Genomic DNA, 26,560 nt, shown 5'->3' on the forward strand with positions numbered 1-26,560 from the left:
CAAAACTAATTCATGAAACTCTTTGCTAAGGTGAAGAAGGACTATAATCACTGTGGAAGGAACAACAGCAACAGAAACAGTGATGAAATATTCTATTGTTTTATGAGCCGCCTCCAGGGCAGAGCTTCAATCTAATGTCTTTAGCCCTGGTCTGTGGATAGATTGCAGGCAGACTATGTACTTGGAAAGGGGAAAAAAGTACAGCTTTATTTTCACTAACCTCTAACTTAAATTTTAAATTTTCTTCAATTGTGAATGTGGGCAATAAAACATACTCTGAGAAATTATCAATAGACTTCATCAGCCTATAAATGAGGCCCAAAAAGGTTAAAAATTCCTGTTCTAGAGACATACTATTAAAAGTTGAAGACTGCAAGCAGAGCTACAGAGCTACAGGGTGTCCATAAGTAATGCTTATTTCTTCAAGAACCAAAATGATTCCTTCATCCATATTAATAAGAGAGTAGAATGAAATCACATAGATCCTCACTAAATAGAAGTGATTATCTAGTCTAACACATCTCTAAATAAGAATCCCTCTACAACATACCTTACAAATTATCTTCCAGTCTTTGCAAGAAAGTCTGCAATTAAGTGGGAACTACTTGAGGATTTAATCAAGGATTTTTCTCCTGATTTACTTCTTTGTAACTTCAATTCATTCCTACTTCTGCCCTTTGAGTAGCCCAACATGCTAATATCCAAGAGGACAGAATAATCTAAATCTCAATATATCTCTTTCACAGGTACTATACACTTTTCAGATCATTCATTTCCCCCCTTATCCAAAACTATGATTTCAATGGCTTAAAGAATTTCCTGTAAATAATTTGTTCTACCAATGAAGACCCAACCCCTGAAGTTTTCAGGAATTTTTTTTTGTTTGTTTATTTTGTTTGTTTTCTTTTTTTATTATTTAACTCAGGCTAGAAATCTCAGTTAAAGTTCTATTTTCTATAAGAAACCCTGGCTATTTCTTAAGGTTAGTGACTTTTCACTGAGATCTTCTCCAGTGCAACCTGTATATATGCATGTTATTTGCATGCTGTCCCTTTCTTTATTCTGTGAACTCCTTGAAAGCAGGGACTACCTTTGCCTTTTTTTGTATTTTTCACTCTTACCACAGTATGTGTCACATAGTAGACTCTTAATAAACGTTAGACTAACGTCAATTAGACTAATTGATTCAAAGTACAGCAGTCATTCACAGATCCAAATACTTACATACATACATACATACTAGATATACATATGGATATATTTAGATACATAAATATATTGATATATAGACAGATATGGAAGCTCTATTTTTCTTGCTAAGGCGAACATCTCTTCTCAGGTAGGCCTCTGTCCTCTGTGCCCAGAAGCTGATAATGCTCTGGGCCCTGATATAGCTCAGCACTCTGTAACTCAGGTGATATACCAGCTCAATCTGATGGATAATTGGTGATATACACAGGTGACACCATCCCAAGGCAACTTAAACTGTTAGCTTGGGCATCTACAGATTAAATAACTTGCCTAACACCACAACTGTTATGTGTATTGAACCCAGGTTTTCCTAACATGAAGGCCCTCTCTCTATCTATAATCACATGCTACCTTTCCAGATATAATTCTAAAATTACAAGATGTCAGAGACCTGAGAGGCAATATAGCATAAAGATTCAGGAGATTCAGGAAGACTTAGGTTAAAATCTTATTCCAATTACTTCTTAGCTGTATGATCTTGATCAAATCACTTGATTTTTGGATAGCTTACTTTCCTTATTTATAAAATGATAGAGTTGGATTTGGACTACAAGGACCTTTCCAAGCTCTAAATATATAGTCTCATATTTAGTCCAAAAAACTCATCATAGTGGCATCTTCTTTGGATTTTCTAACATCCTAAGATGTTTGATGTTTTGGGCTAGATGATCTATCTGTAAAGAGTAAGTGCTAGCTACCCAAAAGGTATTTCTTCATATATTGTACAAGTTAATGTTTAATATCCAGGCCTCTGGGGAAAAAATTGCAATACAAAATACTTTTAGGTTTCATGCAAATAAAGAGAATTTTCTTCATAACTTTCTTAAATCTAGACAAAAAACAAAATAATACGTCAAGCCCTGATTTGTAATATTTGTCCATTTCTAAGGTAGAAATGCTCACACTAAACATTTTTAAATCAGCTCTTCTGAGCCAACTGCTCCTTTGGTCAAAACTCTTCAGGAGCTTTCCATTAGTTCTCCTGCAAAGTTCAATCTTTATAATGGTAGACAAAGCTTTGGAATCCAGGAAAGGAAAAATAAGTCCTCCAACTAGTATTGTTAAAGTCTTGATGCTTGTCTTCATAGAATAAGCCCCGGAAGTCCCTCTTCCCCACAATTATCTCATCATTATCCCCAAGTGGGGTGGAAACTGCCTACCTAGAAGCAATTACCTAAAAAAGTGCTTGTTATTCTTTTTCACTATATTTTTTCCTTCAAGACTGTGCCTTTTGCTCTTTTAAAACATCTACCCTGTACACAAAGTAAGTGAATGGATAGGACATGCTTTTTCTAGGTTTGAACCGTTTAGAGATGGCTAATCATTATTACAGAAATAGGAATCTCAATCTAGTCCAACTAACACTTGATCTGTCATTTCAGTCATGCCCAACTTTTCAGGGTCCCCTTTGGGGTTTTCTTGGCAAAGATACTGAAGTGGTTTGGTATTTCCTTCTCTAATTCGTTTTACAATGAGATAAACAGAGTTTAAGTGGCTTGCCCAGGTGACAGTCAGTGATGAGACCAGGTTTGAATGCAGGAAGATCAGGAAGAACTTGTCAGGCATGATATGTTCTAAACTCTACAAAGGTGTACAACACTGGGAGCCCCTTTGACTTGTTTCCTGTTTCTGCTCTCTCACTCTGCTCCCCTCTTTATAGTCCAGATGATGTTTAAAGAGTTGAATTGGGCAGTTGCATGGAAATTATCACTGAAAGCACCTGTTGTGGAGTAAAAAGGACTAGGATTTCACATTCCCATTCAATTTTACATAGCAGCAAGTGACATGGGATAAATGCTTGACTCTGAGCAGCCCCAAATATTCCTGTTTCTTCCCAGATAAAAAGACTTTGTTTTCTAGATATCCCATTCAAATTTTTCTCCCCAAATGCCCCTAGGAGGCTTTTATGATATAACCCAAAACATTTGTAAATGGCCTTTTTTGGGAGGAAAAATTGAATAATCTGTCTTTTTATTTCACTGTTTTTAATTATTCAAAACTTTTTCTAGTGGTTAGCAGTCCATATTGTGTTAGCACCCTCTAAGGCCCCATAATATCTAAAAAGCAATTAAATGAGATAGTAAATCTAAGAACATGAAATCTTATAGCATTGTCCAATAACAGATCAATCAGTTTATACCAATAGGATAGCAACATGCTCCTGCCCTCTGCCTCTTAACAACCAACTAATGTTAGAAAGATTTCCCTAGATGAAATTGGCCAATGGCCCTAATGCTATTCTACCCCTAAATAAGGATGTGTATATCTAAACAAAAGTGGGGGGGGGAGGGGAGAAGGCTAAGGTCTGATCAAATGGTCTGGAATGGTCCGTGGACCATATTATATCCATGCTTACAAAAAAGAGAAGCTGTCTTAGAACATGGAATTTATTCATTCAAAAATATTTTCTGGTCATCTCAATTTCCTCATTTATAAGAGGAGAGCTAGATTATATGATTTCTAAGATCCCTTAAAAATCTGTTATTTTTGTCTAGTCCTGTACAAAGCACTTTGTGGGAAACAAAGATGAACAATATCCAGGTCCTTATCCTAAGTACTGGTGAGATGAAGTTTCCTTCTTTTGAAATATGACAAAGGATAAATAAAAAGAAGCCATACTTTAAATGGATGATAGTATTTGGATAGCCTTCATCACTTCAAAAGATAGTAATAGTTGAAACAACAAATAATCTTGATAATCTTGATCTTGATAATAAGTGGAACAAATGAAAAAAAGTGAAAAAAGCAAAACAAAGCAAGAAACAGAGTTCAGTCATTTATGGGTTATTTTTCTCCCTAATAATATACTCCATTACATAACTGTTAACCTCCCTTTCTCTGTTCTTAGTGGAAGAAGTAGTCTTTCACAAAAAGACCAACACTTCTACTTGGGTTATTAATCTTTTGACAATTCTCCTCTCTGTCTTCATAATTTTTAATTACTCATTATCCACTGACTCCTTTCCTACTACTCATACACACATTCAGATCTCCACCATCATTTAAATAAAAATTCACTGGATCATATTATTCATGCAAGTTATTTTCCTAAATCTTTCCTTTGTTGCCCACAGCTTGACACTAACTTTATTTCCCCTCAGATTTCTTCTTAGTGTGATTAGCTTAATCACAATACCTGCACTCACTTCAATAGGTTGGTATGGATACCCAGAGAATAGCCACATTTCTGTTAACTCTCAAGATTTTCAAGATATTTGGATTAATCCTTATGGTTGACTATTTCCATTAACTTTTTTAGCTATGAGCCCCCACCAGTGTATTTTCTATTAACAAATCAGCAACCACATTTAATTAGTCTTAACCAGAATAATACCTGAAAAAGCAAAGCAAATATTGTTTACATAAAGTTCAATTACATTCTTCAAATGTACAGTTTATGGGAAGAGTGAGTATATACCTAAAATCCTAGCAAATACTATATATATATATAGATATATATATGTACAGGGAACACATATGGCCAGGGGAATTCAGTTCTGGAACTTTAGGCTTTGAAGTTCTCTTTTTGGTTCAGGAATCCCCTTTTTAAAATGATAAAATGATAAATAAATTCTGTATTGAGTAGATGCTACAATTGCTTTGATAAACTGATTAACAATCTTTTGGTCACATCATTTCAGCCACAGTGCTTCTCTGATGCTTTGCTTCAAAATTGTTCTTTTGCTCAGGTAGGCTTACTACACAATAGCAATTATACTATGTTTTTTTCTAGGTGTAGCATTGGTTAATACCTTCAACAAACTAACGTCATGAATTTTTTAGGAGAGGAAACTATGTTTGCCCTAAAATTGAAATAGACCCTCCAATTTTGTTTCCTTGTAGATTTCTACTTTTCCCCTTCCTTTTCTCAACAACAAAGACTAATCAAAGAACTAACTTTTGTTTTCTTTTATAACTTTCCAGTTATTCTTTTCAGTAATCAATAATAATAGGTAGTAGATAATTTCTCCACACTATCTTCTTGTCAGCAGTTATATTAAAAATAGAGATTATTTTTCTCTACTCTTAAGAATAAAATCATAATAGAGAATAACATATATTATTTTTCTATTCCTTCTCCTTAGAAATAGATAGAAGAACAGAATATTCCTGCTTGTCATTGGCCAAATTGTCAAACAAGTAACAATGCAGAGAGGGTATGTGATGGTATCTCTTTGATGTAGTTCTGAAATCTATTATTTTACTTATCCTCTCATATAATTTTTCTTACAGTATTTAGGCTCTCTTTGTGAATGATTCCATCTTAGCTCATGGTTAGTAAGCACATTTTCACCTTCTATCTATAACTATGTAAATTAAATCTATCATACAATAATAAAATAGTTCTAACACCCACATTTCCTTCTTTCTTTTAATTTTAACTTTAGTTTTTCTCAACAACTTTCAAACAACATTTTTAAAACATTTGTTCTTTACAACTTATGAATTCCAAATTTTCTCCCTCTCTCTGCTCCCCCCATATCCATATTTCTGCAAACATTAACCTAAAAGTTCTCCATTTCTTCAATTCTACACATGCAAATCACTGGAACAAGTTATGTTCTCTATTTTCTCCACTTTTCTATAATTTTCTACATTAAAATGAGCATGTACTCTCTCAGAATAGAACTCAGAGAAAACTTAACTCAGCAATTACTTCTCATAGAACTCAGATCAGACATTGCTCCAGACAAGTGAACTCACGAAGATAACCCCCTTATACATTCACAGACAAAAGTCCTAGAAAAATATGTCTACAATCACAACATCCAATTTTCACTATACATTCACTCCTCAACTCCTTATAATGAGGCATCCAAACTCATCATCTAACTAGAACTGCTTTCTGTGAAATTGCTACCGTTATATTTGGCAGCTCCAATATCCTTTTCTTAGGCTTTATCATTTGGCAGAGAGTCAATTGGGATTAAGTGACTTGCTGAGGTCACACAGCTAGTAACTGACTGGAGCAAGATTTGAATTCAGGTCCTCCTGACATCAGGATCAGTATTCTATCCACTGTACCACCTAGCTGTTCCCAGTCCTTGTCACTTTTGACCTCTAACTTTTAATACTGATGGGTACTCCTTCCTCTTTGACCATGTTTTTATGCTCAATCTTGATTTTCTTCCTCCTTCTCTGGCTGCTTCATCTAGGTCTTCATTGTTATATCAGCATCTCTGCTCAATTATGTGAATGTATTCCAGAGTTTTTTCTTTAGCACTCACATGGGTTCAATTATTATTACAATATAGATAGTTCTCAAGTTTATATATTCATCTTAGTTTCTGAAATATTAGTTCCACAAAAATAGTTACTTCCTGAATATATCCAACTGGATGTCCAATCAGCATCTCAAATTCAACATATCTAAATCAGATCTCATCATCTCTTCACGTCTCTCTCCAATCTCTCCCTTCTGCATTACTACCCTGTTTCTGTTGAAGGCACTACTATTCTCCCATTCCTTCACTTTTTTCAATCTTGGGAAGGCATCTTGAGACTCTATTTTCCTAAATATTTCATATACAATTTAGTTGCCTAATCTTGTTGATTCTACCTTCTTCTTGTTGATTCTATCTTCCATCCATCTCCTTTTCTCTACTTATAGGGCCATCACCCCACTTCAGGGCTTTTATTATGTCAATTAAATTATTACTAATTAGTTAATTCTGCTTTAATCCCTCCCCTCCCCAAGCTAACCTCCACACAGCTAAAAAAATTATATTCCCAAGTAAGGTCATATCACTCCCTTAGAAAGGAAGCTTTAATTTTTCCTTGTACTTTAAAGTGAAACATAAACTCCATTTTTTGATATTTAAATCTCTTCATAATCTAACTCTTGTATGTTTATTGAACATTATTTTCCTTCATCACTGTTTCATACAAATTAGCCTACTTGGTGTTGCTTGTGCTTAATATTTCATTTCTTGTATTTGTGCCTTTCTTCAGGCTCTTCCCCACACCTGAAATATACTCCCTCTCCTGTATGTGCATGAATGTTTGTGGCAGCCCTTTTTGTAGTGGCTAGAAACTGGAAACTGAGTGGATGCCCATCAGTTGGAGAATGGCTGAATAAATTGTGATATATTAATATTATGGAATATTATTGTTCTGTAAGAAATGACCAACAGGATGATTTCAGAAAGGCCTGGAGAGACTTACACGAACTGATGCTGAGTAAAATAAGCAGGACCAGGAGATCATTATATACTTCAACAACAATACTATATGATGACCAGTTCTGATGGACCTGGCCATCCTCAGCAATGAGATCAACCAAATCATTTCCAATGGAGCAGTAATGAACTGAACCAGCTACGCCCAGAGAAAGAACTCTGGGAGATGACTAAAAACCATTAATTCTAATTCCCTCTATTTATGCCCACCTGCATTTTTGATTTCCTTCACAAGCTAATTGTACAATATTTCAGAGTCTGATTCTTTTTGTACACCAAAATAACGTTTTGGTCATGTATACTTATTGTGTATCTAATTTTTATTTTAATATATTTAACATCTACTGGTCATCCTGCCATCTGGGGGAGGGGGTAGGGGGTAAGAGGTGAAAAATTGGAACAAGAGGTTTGGCAATTATTAATGCTGTAAAGTTACCCATACATATAACCTGTAAATAAAAGGCTATTAAAAAAAGACAAGTATCAAAAAAAAAAAAGAAAAAGAAATATATTCCCTCATCACCTCCACAATGTATAATTTCTACTTCATTCAAATTGCAGCTTAAGCATAATCTCCTAGAGGGAGTTTATGATGACTGCTCTAGTTATTAAAGGAAGTGTCTGGATGGAGATACAGATATGATTCAAATAAATGTGTTCCATATATATATACATATTACATACATTGTTGAATTTTCTATGTATTTGTTTCTTGCCCATAGTATAGGAAATTGCTAATGTCAGAAAATATTTTATTCACAATTTTATGTTCCAGAAGCAATACCTGACATGTAGTAAGTAGTTAATAAACAACGGCTTTTTGATTATTAGGAAAAAGAAAAAGGGGAAAGAAATTTCCAAGGTTACAGAAAAGCATTATTTTGTATAGAATCCTAAAATAGGTGTGTTCTGGGATGATATCAGGAAAAAATGGTCAGGTTGTGCCCTTCTGTCTTCCTGTCACATCAAATATTCCCTAATAGATTCAAAAAAGTCTCTCTCTACAGCAACTTCTGACCAACCTGCTTCCATTGCCATGACAATATCAATTAAGAGAATCAGCTCTCTAGATTAGGTCGACTTGAATGACCCAGAAGTCATTGTCTTTTCTAGCTGATACACTCAACTCTAAACCCAAACCTGGCTTCAATGTTTTACCAATAAAATAGTTTTGATTTTTTTTTTCCTTAATTGATACCTTGGAACATAGAAAGTTAGAGCTGGAAGAAAAGCTTAGAGATCATCCACTTCAACCTTGTTATTTGACCTTTGAAACAGAAGGTTACTGTCCTTTTTCATATAGCCAGGATTTGATTCCCATTTCTCCTGACTCCAAAGTCATTGATTTTTCCACTATGCTATATCTTCTCCCTATAGGGTGGCCATCTCGAATATGACTCCCAAAGGAAGCAGGTGGTTCATTACGAAGGCTAAATTGAGAATTCAAGGTGAATATATTTGAAAGAGAGGGGGAAAAATACTTAGCTACTGAATGCTACATGGGGTATAATGTATTCACAATAGCTCTGCAAAGAAAACATCAAGGCCTCCAGTAGAGAGACTAACGCACAGTCATTAGCATAACAGGTGTTTTTGTTACAAAAATGACACTTTAAAGACAAATCCAAAAAATGTTTTCCCTAAATGCAGTAGTACATACTTAATTACATTTAATGCCAGTTTTCTCTTACCATTATTCTAAGCCATACTGCATTACCCCCATAACAAAATTGGGGAATTGTTAATGAAAATGGCTGAGAAGTGAACTCAAATACCAGGCATAGTGCCCAAGCCATAAAGTGAAATACTATTGTTGTGCATGTGAGGATGGCAGATATTACAGATATTCAGGTTTAGAAGAGACTTCAGATGTCACTGAGATACACCTGGACTTGAACAGAAATTCTTTCAATAGCACCCTTGACAAAATGGCTGTATAATTTCTGCCTAAAAATTTGAAGTGATGAAAGAACCCTTTACTTCTTGAGGTAGCAAATTCTATTAATGAGAGGTTATATTGGCTTGAGAGACATTATAATATGGAGCAGAGATTGACCATTTTCATCTCTGTTCACATATTTTTGTACATATAAGTTATTTTCTTTTTTCTCTGACCTATTTGGTATATAGACCTGGTAGTGGGATTGCTTGGTCAAAGGATATGCACAGTTTTGTAGTCTTTAGGGTTGTACCAGTTCACTACTCCACCAGCAATTCATTAGTGTAACTATTTTTTTCTTCCTCCCCTCCAACATTTGGAGGGGAATGTCAGAAGAGTTCAGCTGGATGATTGTCTCTAATCTGCCCCCTTGGCTCTTCCTCATTCCATGTTCTGAAGGACTTTCTATCTCTATAGTCATAGATGTTGGCTCATGCTACCACTCTCTTTACTCCAGAATTCATTATCTTTATCACACATTACCCCAAAGCCACTGTAGAAAGCACAGGGGCCTTCAGATTCAGATAGATTCCAGTTTGAGACAGATATGGAATCAAGATGCAATATATAAAAGAAAATATTCATTATTAATAATTAACTCTCAGGGCAGCTTTGAATGGAATCCATAGGTGGTTCATGAAAATATAAATGTTTCTCCTTTGGAGAGCCTTTAATGTTATGAGTATTTCTTTGAAATATTTCAATTCTCTTTAATAGAAATGTTTTAATGAATTATCACACACACCCATCTTAGTATATGGAAATGGAAGACTTTAATAATGATCTCATTCCACAGATGGGGGGTATTTTGTAACAAAAAAGCAAAAGAAATATGTCTAAAATTATGAAAAATGGAATGAAAATTGGATTCATATCTACTCTTTTTTTCCTGTTCCATTCTCTGGGTGCTTACACTTCTTGATAACCCTCATCACCCACCCTAGAAAAAGCAACAAGTCAGTCAATTCCCAGTGGTATCCTTAAAGAGATGGTAAAAGAATGTAGAAAGTATTTGTTTAAAATCCATCTGGTTTTTAAAGCTTCGTGAGACTATAATCTGCCAGAGCAGCAATCTTTTCCCTCTCCTAATTAATTCCTAAACAAAGCTGTGCCTGCCAGACACATGGTTTATGAATCTAGTTGACCTCCTGGTACAGAAATGATGACACAGATGCCATTCCCTCTTCATTATCTCATTTTTTATGTGGCACCATTGGGGAAGCCAAAAAGATTCTCTATAAGGGGCACAAAGTTTTCTCAGTAGATTAGTCTAAACCATTGGCTATCAACCAGAACAGTTAAAGAGTATTCCTGATGAACATCAAGGATGAGCTGCTTCAGTTCAATGCGGGGTAGGATGAAACTATATCTGAGGAAACCAGAACAAGCCACACTTGATTCAAAGGCTCACTAAATACCAAATTAGGCTGCTTAGCCTAACTCTTGTGAAAGCAGCTGAACCATCTCTTTAAGATGCATATATCAATTTGCTGAGCTCTAGAAGCAATTCTTCCAAAGTTTCTCTGATTTGTTTATGTTTGTTGCTTTATAGAACACAATATTCTATTACATTTATGCATCACAATATGATCTGTCATATACCAATTGATGGGCATACATTTTATTTCTAGTCATTTGCTGCACAAACAATACTACTTGCCAATATTAGTATACATATGTGACTTTTCCCTCTGCCTTTTACTTCTTTCAGCATATATATATATATAGCATATATATATATATATATGTATTGAGTTAAAGATATGTATAGTTTAATGATTTGAACAATAAATTTCCACATTGTTTTCTAGATTAGTTGGCATTATCATTTGACATCTTGCCTTCTGTTGCTGCCAATCTAATAGATATTAAGTTAAAGCCTCTGGGTTGCCTTAATTTGAACTTTTCTTATTAATAGCACAATTGTTTAGATTTTTTCCCCTTTTTTAAGACTTAATGATTAATATCAAAAAATCTACATATAAATTAGGAAAGAAAAGAGGTGCATGAAACTTTAATCTATTACATGCAGCTTGCTTCCCCCAACCTTTGTTTATTTTGCACCAGAAACTGACCCTCTATAACTTCAGTCCATTGGTCCTAATTCCATCCTCTGAAATCTATTTAGAATAAGAGTACTTGTCTACTACAACTCTTTGAATGTTTTCAAGCAGCAATTAGTGCTTCCTTCAAATCATCTCTGTTTCAAGTAAATATCCCCAGGTCTTTCAACTGTTTTTCACTGATTCCAATTAACATCACCCTCCTGGTCACCCAACCTTGATAATTCTACTTTTTTTTTGAAAAAGGTGATGCTCAAAATTGGACCTAATGTAGTCTGTATAGAGTTAAGTATAGGGAAACTAACTTCTCTCATATTCTGCATAGTAGACTGTTATCCTTCTAGTCGAGTATCTCTTTGGCTGGTTTTTGTTTTGAATTTTTTTTTTAAATTAGCTACCTCATAGAGTTAGCTCATAGCAAACTGCCTTTTCAGACTTGTATCAGCCTGAGGCAACCATTTGCCAAACTTCAAAGTTCCCTATTCTGAGTTTTTTGGCCTCAGGGAGTTTGGGCAAGCAGTTGGTTCCTTAGATCAGGACTTCTTAAACTTTTTCCACCCACAACCCCTTTTTGCCTGAGAAATTTTTACATGATGACAGACATATAGGTATATAAAATAGGTATACAAATTAAACATCTACTGATACTAAATCATAATTTCATACCCCCCACAATCAATTATAAGAGACTATATGGGACCTGTGATCCACAGTTTAAGAAGCTGGGTCTTAGATCACCTTCCTAACTAAAGCAGAATACCTAAGTAATCAGCCAACTTCATTCAAGCAACTCTTTAAGGTTTCCTTTTCCCCATTCCTTTCCTGAAGAATCTCTCCATGGTATTCTTCAATAGCAATCAGCTGAATCCCCTGCTACTCATCTCTCAAGCAATCCTACCTCTTCCCCATTGTCTTCTTTAGGCAGGAATGAAGTGACAAAATCCACATGGAGACATTCTCACTGAATGTTAAATTGTGAAGCCTTAACTACTCAAAAATGGTCCTTGGAACATCTCATATTCAAATATAGTATATCTTCCTTGAGGTGGTGATGGGTTGCAGACCCAATCATGCAGAGATTCTGAATATTATAAGAAAACCAAACTAGCAAATCCTGAGTTATAGTAGAGTGGGATTTTAGAGTTGGAAAGGTCCTTAGAACTCCTTCACTCTAATTAGTTTATTATCTAAATGAATATTCAGGTGAAAAAAGGAGAGAGAGCAGATTACACTTTGAAATAATATTTTCTCTATACCACTGAAAAAGAATCCTACAAAATTATAGAACTGGAGGGAACCAAATAACAGACACCCTGAGAGAGCAACAGGAAATAGCATGTTCCAAGCAAGTCAAAGCACTACCACCACCACCATGATCACCATCTCCCCTTAGACCATAAAGAAGATAGATCAGAATCTTTAACCTAAGCATCCTGGGAATAGCAGAGCTCTATTCATTGAGTCATACCCAAACCACCAAACCTGCTCACAGCCCAGCATTCATAGCCATCATTGAAGGAAGAGATCATCGAGAAGAAAGGACCCACTTTCCTCACAAACAGCAACAACTGTTTGCCAACTACTACTAACAAGTATACAAGCAAAGACTTAAGAGTGGCAGTACCTCTCCTCTCTATCAAAATCACATTTCCCACTTCCAGGTCAGCTCCAAATTGATGATTCAGGGAAATCTGAGGAGAATGGATAAATTGTTCCCTCCAACTGGTAACTGCCATCCATATGGCCTGCAAGCCAGCCTAGCTGAAGTAGCAAGACTCCCTAAGGAAGAGATAGGAAGCAGCTTGTGCCAGGCAAGGCAAATCACCACTATCACTTTGATCACTCTCTAGCCTTAGATCCTGATGCAGACAGCCCCAAACTCTGAACCCAGGAGCTTAGCACTACTTCCAGATCAGGGCACTCAGCCAACATCCTGGAAAGCAATCCCTGTAAAGATGCAGCCAGGCAACTGCTCCTGAAGGTGATACCAAAGATGCAGAAAAAATGTTCTTGTCACCAAAGTCCTTGACACCATCAAATAGTTCAACATCAGACAGTAGTATGATTTTTCTTGGTAATGCCATTACAATAGAAGTACTATCATTTATTTTGCAGCACCCTAAGAACAATGAGACTTTCCTGTCTTACTTTCCATATTACTGTCTCTCCTATTAGAATGTGAGCTCCTGAGAATAGAGACTGACTTTTTTGCATATAATAAGTACTTCATAAATTATTTTTTTTCATCTACTTATTTCATTCAACCCTCAGTGGACCATGACAACAAAAAAATTCCCAGTATAACATACCAGAGAAGTGATCACCCAGCTTCTACTAGAAAACTTCTAGACATTGAGGCTCACTACTTTATGGAATATTTCTGGAGAGGTGGCAGTGCTTTTTGTGAAAAGGATACTAGATGTGGAATCAAGAGCCCCAAGTTAAAATCTGAACTTTTCTACTTTATATGTGATTTTGGGAAATCATTTTAGCAGATTGGACCTTAATTCCTCCATGTAAATTGTTATAGCCTAGATGATTTCTATATCTTATTATTCTAATTGTTAGAAAACATCTTTATTAAGGAGTTCTTTTTTCTGAATTTTTCATCCATTGTTAATATTTCTACCTGGGGGGAGTGGTAGGCTAAAAATGAAACAAAAACCAGTTACTTCTTGCTCTTGTTACTTACAAATTTTGTAATGCTTGATACCAGATAAGATAATATTTTCTTCTCTAAGCTAAATATGCATAATTTCCTCAAATGTATTGCTTAATCTCTATTCTTTTCATAATCCTTTCTGCCCTAGGATATAGTCTAGTTTGTATCCTTTCAGAACTTTGTTATTTAGAATGTTGCAAATATGTTCCGGCCATTTAAGAGTATAGAGGTCTATTACCTTCCTTGTTTTGGTCATTATCTATATTACCTTCCATGTTACACTATTAACTTTTCTTTTTTTTAATAGTATATTTTTCCAATTATATGTAAAGACAACTTTTAAACATTCATTTTTAAATAAATTTTGAATTCCAATTTTTTTCTTCTCCCTCTTTTCCTTTTCCCCAGAAGGTGAGCAATTTGATAATAGGTTATATCTGAGTAATCATAAAATATAGTTCATATGAGTCATGTTATAAAGAAGAAATAGAAAAAAAGGAAAAAAACAGTAAAAAAAAATAAAGAAAGTTAAAATAGTATACTTTGATCTGTATTAAGACTCCTTTAGTTCTTTTTCTGGATGCAGACAATATTTTCCAGATGAGTCTTTTGGAATTGTCTTTTGGAGTCTTTTGGAATTCCATTACATTTATATGCCACAACTTGTTCAGCCATTTCTCATGTAATTGGCCATCTCTTCAATGTCTAATTCTTTGCCAAAGAAGAGTTGCTATAAATATTTTTGTACATGTACATTTTTTCCCTTTTGAATTATCTCTTTGGGATATAGATCTAGGAGAGGCATTGCTGGATCAAAAAGTATGAACAATTTGATTACCCTTTAGGCATAGTTCCAAATCACTCTCCAGAATGGCTGGAGCAATTCACAACTCCACTAACTATTAATTCTTTTTAAGCTTGTCTTAGATTTAATAGAGCTCCCAATGAACTCATTATTCTTGGGTGGTTAATGAATATATCCAACCAACTTCAATCCAGAGACATATGGCCCCATCACATTTCCCTAGACATATTTTCACTTGTCATAAGTCCACTGTCCTAGGCAGATTTGTTTCTTTGATATCTTCCACTATACTTGTCCTCCTCTTCTTCCCTTTTGTTCAAATTGTTTTTCCCCATCACCTGCACCCCAACCACAATCCACACTTCTAAAACACTTTCAGGTCTATAAACTTGATTCCTGTGAGTTGGTTGATTATTTTCCTTCATTCTTGAAGAGGACAAAAATGACATCACTATGTTAGTAGGTAATTATTAGGTAAGTATTAGAATCCTTTTTTTTTTTTTTTTTTATGGGAGAGGAAATTGAACCTCAAAAGGTCAGATGATTTTCCCATGTTTTTTACTTCAGTTCAAATTTTCTAACCTAACAACCAAGTTTTTGTTTTTTTGTTTGTTTTACTATATTATAAAGAATGTCCTTGTGCCATCTTCTCAGCCAGACCTTATGGAATAAGTCCTACTTCCTTTGCAAAATCTCCCCCATCTCTTCTTCTCAGCATAATGTCTACTTTTGGACATTCCGCTCCAATTTTTTAACCCTATGTCCATGTTCTTAACATACCATGCTCATTACATACCAGAGAAGTGATCACCCAGCTTCTACTAGAAAACTTCTAGGCATTGAGGCTCACTACTTTATGGAATATTTCTGGATAGCTGGCAGTGCTTTTTGTGAAAAGGATACTAGATGCGGAATCAAAAGCCCCATCACATGTCCAACAACTATTATTACATAATTCTAATTGTTTTGTTATTTTCTATAATATTTACATGTGAATAAAAACTGTGCAATCAAACTTTGAGGTACTTGAGGGTCAGGAAAGGATCTTCTATATAATATTGATTTCCCTTTTCTATTTTTGGCCCAGACCTGTGAATGTCAGTGTTGGAAACTTCCAGTGTAGATACTCCCTTTATCAAATGAAACTATCAACTCTTCAATAACATATGATATATTAAAGTCGCCTAGAAAAGTGGGGAGGGAAGCAAGGGGACTTGGGAGTTAAATGCTTATCCAGAGTCACATATCTCATATATATCAGAGGAACCCAGGTCCTCCTAATCTCAAATCTCCTAGTTTTTATCCATGTTACCTTTTATCACTAATATTTACAAATTTTTTTTTTACAAATCATAATAGTAATAATAACAATTGACATCCATATGATGCTTAACAGCTTGAAAGTAGTTTACATTTATTATTTCATTTAAGCCCCATAATAAGCCTCTGACATAGAAACTAAAGTTATTAATATCTCTAGTTTACAAATACGGAAGCTGAAACTCAGATTAGTTAAATGATTTGTCAATGATCATATAGTTAGAAAGCATAAGAGTCAGGATTTGTATTTGCTTTTCTAAACTCAAGCCTATCACTCTAGCTATCTTGTCTATTCTATTTCATTATCTCAGCTGAGTCTTAACGACATCCTATGAGGTAAGATACATCATTGTCATTATGGCCATTTTACAGACAAGTAAGTGAAATACAAAGAGGTAAGATTACTTGCTCAAGAGGCTTCATAGGCATTAAAGATTGGAATTGGGACTAATGTCTCCAAGATCGGTACTCTTTCATTCATCTATCTACATCACTTCTGTGTGTTTCCCAACAGTGACTAGACACGAGGTTGATCATGCAATAGATGCCCAATAAGTGCATATTGAATTAGCAAGTGAGTAATTAAGCATGGTTCTCAAAGTAAGCATTTCCACATAGCCCCTGGAAGGAATTTATAATAGCCTAGATAATGGAACCATAGGGCTTAGGAGTGGGGTGAGGGGAGGAAAAACAACCTCACATTTTGTTTAATTCAGCAATTTACAGGGGCAAGAATAATTAGCAGTTTTAAATGTTTTGACACAAGCAGGCTCCATAATCATGATAAATCATATCAGGCATATGCCTGGATCCTTGAAGTGACAGATGACAAACAGAACAGCGACAAGGCCCTCCATCATGTGCGGAATCATTGAGTTAATGGAAGAATTATGGCTTCGGAAATCCACTCCAGTCCTATTGTGGGGAACGTTCCAATTTATCAAAGCCAAACGAACATTAATTGCAGCAGCCTGGTAAGTTTTCGAGCTGCTATGACCTTCATTGAATTTTAATCCAAAACAGATAAGATTTACTTCCACACAAGAGGAAACAACACAATTAGCCCTAAATGACAGTTAGATTATGAAAACAGTGCATGCATGCGCACACACACAAAATATTGATTCTTTTCAACTTGTGACAGTGTAAAAAAAAAAGGAGGGGGGAAGTAAATAAGTAAAATAATAAAATTGCATATTTTTAAAAAAAAAAGCTTTCCACTGGGGAGATGATTCTGGAAAGCTAGAGCCAAGATGAAGAGGGTGTCAACAGTAGTGAAGACAGAATTTTTGTTAACTGTGGTAATTAATGTTATGTCTCATTGGGGAGAGATTAGGAAAAAAACAGAAAGGGAAAAAAAAACCACAAGTATTATTTTGCTATTAAAGATGCCCTTGAGCGGGGGAACATTAGAAGCCAAAGTTGGAATTGAGTAATTGTTAGACCGTTTTCATGACTTTACATAAGGGATGATTATTACTACAGTGACATAAATGCAGCACCTATATTGCAGTATACACCTTCCCCTGAATGCTTATCATAATCCAGTGAATCTTTGTCTCCAAGTATCCATGTCCAAGAGGAATGGAAGCATCATAATTGCTAGGGCCATTGTATAATAAAAAGATAAGCTGAACTTCAGAGTCCAAAGAGCTAAGTTTGAATACTGACTCTTCTGAGTAATGGGCTTTACCAGCCTTGAGCCATTTATTATACTCCTCTCAAGTTCATTTATTTCATCTGCAAAAGGATAATAATAATTGTCACCACATATCTCACAGTGTTGGTGTGAGCATTAAAGGATACTATATTTGCATCACTTTGTAACCCTTAGAACTACTTGGTAAATATCATTTGTAACAATAATAATAACAATAAGCCTTAATGCTTGCAAAAATCTTTCCAAAATATTATTTCATCTTATTTTCACAACAACCCTGTGGGGTAGGTGCTATTACTATTCTTTTTTTGCATACAATATTTTTTTTTATCTTTCCAAAATAATTTTTAACATTCTCCTTTACAAAACCTTATGTTCTATATTTTCCCCTTCCCAGGAGAGCAAGCAATCCTATATGCTAGTAATATTCTAATATTACATACAGATGAGGCAAACAAGTCAAGTGACTTGTCCAGAGTTTTGAAGGTTAAAATGGAACTCAAGTCTTCCTGACTCTAGACTGACTCCCTCTCTATCCTTAGCTAATACCTTGAGATCAATCTTCCAAAGCAGAGGGAATATGAAGAGCCTATGGTCAGTGGCCTTCTGACACTGTACTGAATTACCTTCAGTTTCTTTTTGCTCTTGCCTTATTTCCTAGTTCTTGTACATTGGCTTTTATCTCTTTGCTTCAGGGTAATCCCCCTTCACTCCAGGTCGTCATCTATTAATGAGATCTATGTCAAGCAGGATAAAGCACTTGGAATTGAAGACTTGCATGATGGTTGTTCTGTATCCTTCTTCCAAATGGTGAGAATAGGGACACAAAGACATATGGATCTTCTAGGATAAAGAGCAGCCGAGGCATGTTGGTAAAGTCTGGACAATAAAGGAGCAGAGCTGGGAGACAGTGATCATTGAGGTCCAGCTCTGACACTCACAAATATATAGTACCAGACAAGCCTTGCTTTATGTCCTATAAGAGTTCATTATCATGGTATGGTTGGATTGAACACCAAAAAGTCACTCCAAAATATCTCTTATGTATTAACATCATGCCTCAAAAACTGCTTCACCCTGCAGCTTTCTTCCAAGTTGAGGCTCTAATAAAACTGTTAAACTCATGTGCAATTTCCTTAGTTCTTTAACTTCCTTGAGCCTGTTTTCACATCTAAAAATAGAGATAAAATACTTACACTGTCTAGCTAGAAGGCTTCAACATTTTGACATCAATACTTCAAGCATCAATGATTCTATTAGTGTAGATGATAGTTCTATCTCCTGATGTAGATGACCATCCCTTGGCAACTTAGTGCACAATCTTCATGAGCTGCTTCATTCAAAAATCTTTCCCCTCCCAGCCCATGCTAGAATGTACTTGGACGGTAGACATGCAATCCATCACTGATTTTGTATCTGAAGTCTTTTGAACTGGTAAGGCTGCCAATGCTTGTGTATTGTAGACTTCAGGAATCTAAGACTCTTTATTACATGAAGAAATATCAGAGAAAGGCTTTTTTGGAGCAAAATCTTTAATTTTTTTTCTTTAATCAATCACAAATCCCTCCAGGAAGATACTATATACTGGAAATATTATTGGGATGAGTTTATCAGATCATATTTCTCCTAGATATGGAGGAACTAAGGCAATTGAGTGACCAGATAGGATAGAGGTGAATTTGGAAGATTAGAAAATTCAGAGGATCATTGAAGAGGGTATGAAAGGCTAAATTACAAGAATCAACTTTACTGATATTGTGATATTACAAATGGTGGGCCCTGTCTGGAATTCTTTACAAAAAGGAGAACAACCAATCAATCAATCAATCAATTAATCTCTCTCTCTCTCTCTCTCTCTCTCTCTCTCTGAATCTGTCTCTTTATGTCTCTCTCCCCATATAATTAATATACACATAATATATGTATACATATACATATATATTTAGTCTGTGTTTACATTAATTCTTGAAGAGAATTTACTTGGTTTTCAAAGTGGACCATGACAATAGGAAAGTGATGCCATAACATGCAAGTGAAGGACAAACAACAATATTAGATAGATAGATAAATAGATAGACAAAAAGATAGATGTATATAGATATATAGTACATATATGTACACATACAAATATTATATATATATGTACATACATACACATATGTACATTGGCATTTGAAGGAGATACTAACCCCCCAAGACATTCTCTATGAAAAGGTATATACAAAAGAGATGAGCCAAGTAAACTATCAGGAAAAGAAGAGAATACTTGCAGGTAAGATGAAATGAACCCTGTCAGTCTTTTCTCTTTTTAACACCTGCCCATGCACGTCTGTGTACATACATACAGACTTTGCTCTCCTCCTCAGCTCTGCACTGCAGCATCTCCAGAGCTCCCCTGTCTTCTCATTTCCCCATCCCTTCCATTTGGTTCTGCACTGCAGCATTTCTTTTCTCCCAACCACTGTGCCTTCAGGGGACTTAACGGCTTTTAGAAACTGTTTTCTGGCCACAGTTAGATTCCCCCTCTGCAGGCAAATGTCTATGCTCTTTCTCCCAGACCATTCTGATTTTAATACTCCTTAATTCATCCTTTCATTGTTCTTTATAGAGTTTTCTATTTAATACCTTGAACCCTTGTCTATCTATCTCCCACGCAAAAATACACAGATTTACATATCTACCTTTGTATAGCACTCTGAGATTTGCAAAACATTTTCAATTCTGGGAACCAAGTGGTTCAAGTATCATAATTTCCATTTTATAAGTAAAGTAATTATGGCTAAGAAAAGGGGAATAACTTGCCTGGGGTTACAAGTTAGAAGATGGGATTTTAAAAAGCATTTTCTGCAATGACAAATGATCTCAAGGATGCAAATATTCCCTCCATTAGATTACAACCCATCCATGTCTCCTTATCTAGTCTTGTTCATGAATTCTATTCCCTGCCCTGAAATCGCCATAGATGGTCCATGCAAGTTGATGAAGATCTTCTTCTAGATCTTCTAGAGCATCATACATAAGCTTGAAGGGCTTTATAGGACAAAGCATGTTACACTATGAGTCTGGAGCCCAGAGTTGATAATCCAGTTTAGGTCACTTGTCCTTTAGCTCCCATTTCCTCATTTATAAAATGATGGAATTAGAACTTTTGACTTCTTAAAATTACTTGGGGTATTTATCAAGCATCAGATTCCTGCTTTCTGGATATTAATAATGCAAGGTGATACATTTGGCCTTGATATTAAAAATCCTCTAGTCAAACTAACAAGCCCTAAATACCCACTCTGGTTCCACTCCAACAGCCCAGAATTATTAAGATATTTGTAGTAATTAGGTAGCTGTTCCTAAAAGAAGAATACAACCATAGTATTCCTGACAAAGGGAGAAAAGAGTGTTTTTCCTCTTTTTATTTCCAAGCTTGTTCCCCAGATCATCACTTATCAAGATACTGAAATCTCTAACATAAAAGGCCCCAAGGAACCAAGAGGCAGTGGGCTACAAGCAATATAACACTGAATTAAGAGTCAGAGGACCTGGGTTCAAGTAAAAACTTTTCTGGTAACTATCTGTATGTCCTGGAATAAGTCAGGTAACCCCTGTTGACCTCAGTTTTCTAATTTATAAAATGAGGGAAATGGGCCAGATGGCAACTAAGGTATTCCTAGCCCTAAATTTATTCTTTCATTCTTAACTTAAAGATTTTTTTTTTTAAGGACAAAACTAATGCTGGCCTTTTTTTTTTTTTTTTTTTTTACAGTTTTTCACATATAACCTAAGGCTTGGTCCAGTCAACATATATGGCTTACCCATCAAAATGCATAATAGAATGAATCAAATGATTGTAACTTTGGAGCTGGAAAGTATAGACCATCTAGAATTTTATAAATGAAGAAACTGAGGTCAAGAGAAATTTGATGATTTACCCAAAGTCACAGTAAAAAAAAAAAAAGGCATTTGAACTCAGATTCTCTGACTCACAAATACAGCACTCATTTCATGGAACCAACTGGGAACACAAAAATACCTCAAAACAGCCACTAAAAAGTAACAGGACTACCTCACCAGTACCTCCCCACACACAATCCATCATGTTGTACATCAAATGGGTTTTACTTGACTCCGTGGTCCATCCTTCTTCCCAGAAAAAGAGCTCTACAGCAGAAGTAGAGCAAATAGTTCTCACAATGACAAGCCTAGAAGTTCTACTCTTTGGTACTTTTGTTAACTGCCAGCATCCCTGAAATAAGAGAGGCCAGTATTGCACCTTGAACTAGTTGCAGACAATTGTTTGCTCTGGCCATGACAGCTGCACACTCATTTCCTTCATGTGGTAATAGAACCAAAGGTGAAAAGAACAGCAGTGGAGACTGATCCAGTATGGCATTAACTGAGTTGACTTTGGCAGTCATGTGACAAAAGTTGTAGTATTCACAACAGTGATACTGTCAAAGCCAACAGAGTTTTTGTCAGGGGTGGTATCTCACTCTTGCCATCACTCTACCAAGGTGAGGAACCTGACAAAATGTATATAGTTACCCTGATTTAGAAATGGATTCATTGCCCAAAGACTGTAATCACATCGGTTCATCAGCTGAAGTGATATTTGGAAACTATTTTTAGGTATCTGAAAACATCTATTCCGTCTGCTTTCTTTGGATGGTTTTCATTCTGCTTTATATTCTAACGTGTTATGTTTCACTCTTTAATTAAGTGCAAGATGCCTCAAGTCCTTTAATAAGTATGTGAGATATAAATAATAAAGTCATAGAATGTTAGAGTATAGAATATTAGAGCTAGAAGGGACCCTAGAAACCATCTAATTACAAGCCCATAATTTTTCAGATGAGGAAATGGAAACTCAGAAAACTAAATTGCCTAAAGTCACATGGTAAGTTAGTTACAAGAATAAGATTAGAAATAACCTATGCATGTTGACTTTCAGTCCACTTTTCCTTCTACTACATTGTATTATATTGATTTTCATTATATCATACTAATCATGAATACTGTAGGAAATAGAACAGGTAAATTTTGATGAAGGAGGCCAATTGAAAGCACAGATATTGTAGTAAAAAATCCTTATAAGGAAAAAGGGGAAGGGTTAGATGAGAGAGAAAGAGAAAGACAAGGGTTGGAGGAGGTGAGAGAAGAGAGGAAAGGAGAGGAGAGGAGAGGAGAGGAGAGGAGAGGAGAGGAGAGGAGAGGAGAGGAGAGGAGAGGAGAGGAGAGGAGAGGAGAGGGAAGGGGAGGGAGGGGAGGAGAGGAGAGGGAGGGAGGGGAGGAGAGGAGAGGAGAGGGGAGGGGAGGGAGGGGAGGAGAGGAGAGGGAGGGGAGGGGAGGGGAGGAGAGGAGAGGAGAAAGAGAAAGAGAGAGAGAGAGAGAGAGAGAGAGAGAGAGAGAGAGAGAGAGAGAGAGAAAGGACTGCAGCTTTAGGGGTTAGGATAGGAATAGAAGAGAAGTTAAGGGACAACAATCCCATTTTAAAGATAAGGAAACTGAGGTAGACAGAGGTTAATCCACTTTTCCAGAGGCACAGGCATAGTAAGTCATATCTGAACTCAGGTCTTCTTGAGTCCTGGTCTAGTGCTCTGCCTAAGGTATATTTAAAGTTCCAGAAGGAAAGTACCAGAGCACAGCTTCACCTTTTTGTTAACTCTACACATAACTAACCCTGTTCAGAGAATATCAATAACTATAAATATCAGAGATATGAAGGTCCTGCTGAGTTCCAGTTTTCATCTCTGATCCTCAAGATGAAATCCCAGAATCAGAGTGAAAAAATAAAAAAACACATCTCCGTTCCTCTCCTTTTCCTCTCTTCCATTTATCTAGCCTATATCTGGAAAAGACCAACAAACCAGCTATGATACTCACTCTTTTTTTTAATATGGTTCAGCTCTCATTGTGACATATATTTATATGTTCATGTTATGTAACATGTGCTTTCTCATTTGACTTAAAGCTTCATTATATCATTTGTTATAAAAATATGCACGGGTGTGTATGAATATACATGTGCACGTATTTGTATATATAAACACATGGATTGCATTGCTGAATATGTTATGCACAAAAATCAGGCATAGATATAGACATGCAAACTACATACTATTAACATATAAAATATCACATATATTTTAAATAACAAAAATTGATATGTTTCTTCATATGATCTGCATACTTTAAGTTCAAAATTAAAGCTACTGTCTAGCTGTGGCATGAGTATTTCTAAAAGACAACGTACATATTCCATGCTTCAGACCAAAATCAAACATCTTAATGTAGAAGATTTAAAGGAAAGAACAGGAAGCATACAAGAACAAAAGTTAAGGGGTCTGGACAGCTGGGTTCTTGCCCTTAATAAACCACTTGACCTCTCTGTACCTCGTTTTCATGTTTTGAAGAAAGGAGACAATGGTCAATTGTGACTGATTTTGAAAATCTCCTGAGATAATATTATGAAAAAATATTGGCAAATATAGAATGGCATTATCAAATATCTTCCCAAACATATAGAACTCTTTTCTATAACTTGAATTTTTTGATCCTAAGTGCAAAATAGTAAGGAAAGTTTTGATCCAAGTTCAGATCAATTTGGTAAACAACCAGTTCTCAATCTATGAAACACAATTTTCTGAAAAGAATGATAGATGCAAAAAGGAAGATACAATTCATTGATCAGTGAAGATGAAAAAAAGCTAATTTGTTCCTTTCAACTTAAAGAGTACAGTGAACTAGACTTGTTGTCAAGAAGAATTGGGTTCTAATTCTGTCTCATATTTATTAATTTTTTGCTTTTTAGAAAGCCACTTAACATCTCTATACTCAAATTTTTTCCATGTGTAAAATGAAGGAGTTGGAATTGATTGTTTCTAAGCTCTAAATCTATGTTCTAAATTTTGAAAGCCCATTATCTAACAGTCTGTATTCTAAATTTCTTGCAGAACCAATATTGTGAAATTTATGTCCTAACTATAAGTCCTTTCCATTCCATATTCTTTATTCTAGCATTTAAAGTGTTCTAAGTTTCTTTCCAGCTCTGATATTTTCTGATTTTATGAAATCCATCAAAGAGCCAAGGCTACTGCCAGGGCCCATTATAAATTGTGAACAGGGCATGTATCAAAAAATAAACAGATCTTTCCATTGATCACAACCCAAAAGCTAGGACATCAGAAGATTTTCAATTTGCTACATGAAATACATCAGTTTATCACCATGGACAGATGACTCCTGGCTCTATATCAGCCTCATTGACATGAGGAAACTCATATGATCTTTAACATCCCCTCACAGAGTCAAATCATTTTACCATCAGTAAGCATCTAAGTTCCATATCCCCACCCTACCTCACAATAAACCACTCCTTGCAACATGCCTTCTGACTTACTAACTTCTGGCTTTCTTCCCCAATCACTCACCATCACAGAAATATGCAGGATGTGCATCTGCTCATCCACAATCTCTGAGGGCTCTTGGAGAGTGGGAGGGGTGGCCCTTGATAGCTGCCCAGCACTGCCCATGGAGACGTGGAAATAGAGGGTGCCATTTTCTAGCCACTGCTGCCGCCAATGTACCAAGGAAATGTCCGCTGCTGTTCCTGACATCTCTAGAAGAGACAAAAGGCAAGTAGCTGGATTAACTGGATGGCTCATATTCAGTGTTCTGAAGACATTTATGAGGGAGGTAGCATAATATACAGCCTTTTTTGTGGCACCAAGTTTACTCTGTAAAATTGACTTTAGTCACCTTTCAGGTTGGATGTACGTAATGAAAAGAAACTAAGTAGAGTACTTATGTGATCTTTCATAAGTCATTTTCTCTCTTTCCCTCAGTCTTGGTTCCATTATAATACAAATACTAGCTCACATTTATATACTGCTTTAAGGTTTTAAAAAACCCTTTATTTTCTCACAACAATAACATGATGTATATAGAACTAGAGCACCAAAACTAAACGATAAGCTCAGTGACAACAGAGACTGTGTGTCCTTTCAACTTTTTATTTCTCATAGTATTCTGTATATAGTGCATGCTTAATGTTTGTAGAATTGAATCCCTGTTTTACAGATGAAACAAATGAAATACTAAAAGATCAAGTGACTAGTCTTGGCCCACACAACTCAAAAATAGGAGTCCAATGGGAACTTACAACCAAAGAAATTAAATAAAGTGATTAAATGAACAAATTTTTATCTAACTAAGAAGATTGGGGGTTTTGTTTGTTTGTGTTGTTTTGTTTTGTTTTGTTTTTTTAGTAGTAGATTTGATGAGCTATTATCCTTATTTCTCTCAATATCATTATTACATTTGTGCAAAATTCTTCTTTTCACTGTACATGGGAAATTGCAGAACAGGATCTGAAATATAAACTCTTAACACTTCCAATTGACCTAATTATATTAAAAATTAATAAGAATAAAAAATAATAAAATGCTTGAATAGTTTTATAGAAAGATCTTAATGAAACATCAATATAAAATAATAATTGCTATTTAAGAGATCTCTGACTTTAGGGGTTGCCAGATTTCTTTTAGAAATGTTTTAGTATTGTATTAATTTGTGATATTAGTATTATTTTGGCACAGCTTCATAGACTATTAAAATATTATCATCAATGAAACTATGGGTCATATGTTGACATTCTTTAGATCTGGATTCTAGGTCAGAATCTGTTACTA

General features: G+C 35.5%; 1 protein-coding gene across 1 annotated transcript in view; it reads right to left on the reverse strand.

Annotated features, from left to right (window-relative positions):
* The window catches only part of ASTN2 (astrotactin 2), a 1,113,071-nt gene that overhangs the window by 913,022 nt on the left and 173,489 nt on the right, over nucleotides 1-26,560 (reverse strand). Inside the window, exon 2 of the mRNA XM_031949426.1 lies at nucleotides 25,301-25,488. Coding sequence (XP_031805286.1) covers nucleotides 25,301-25,488 — 188 coding nt within the window. The remainder of the gene's footprint in view (nucleotides 1-25,300; nucleotides 25,489-26,560) is intronic.

This window comes from Sarcophilus harrisii, chromosome 2 (assembly GCF_902635505.1).
Source record: "Sarcophilus harrisii chromosome 2, mSarHar1.11, whole genome shotgun sequence".
NCBI lineage: Eukaryota > Metazoa > Chordata > Mammalia > Dasyuromorphia > Dasyuridae > Sarcophilus > Sarcophilus harrisii.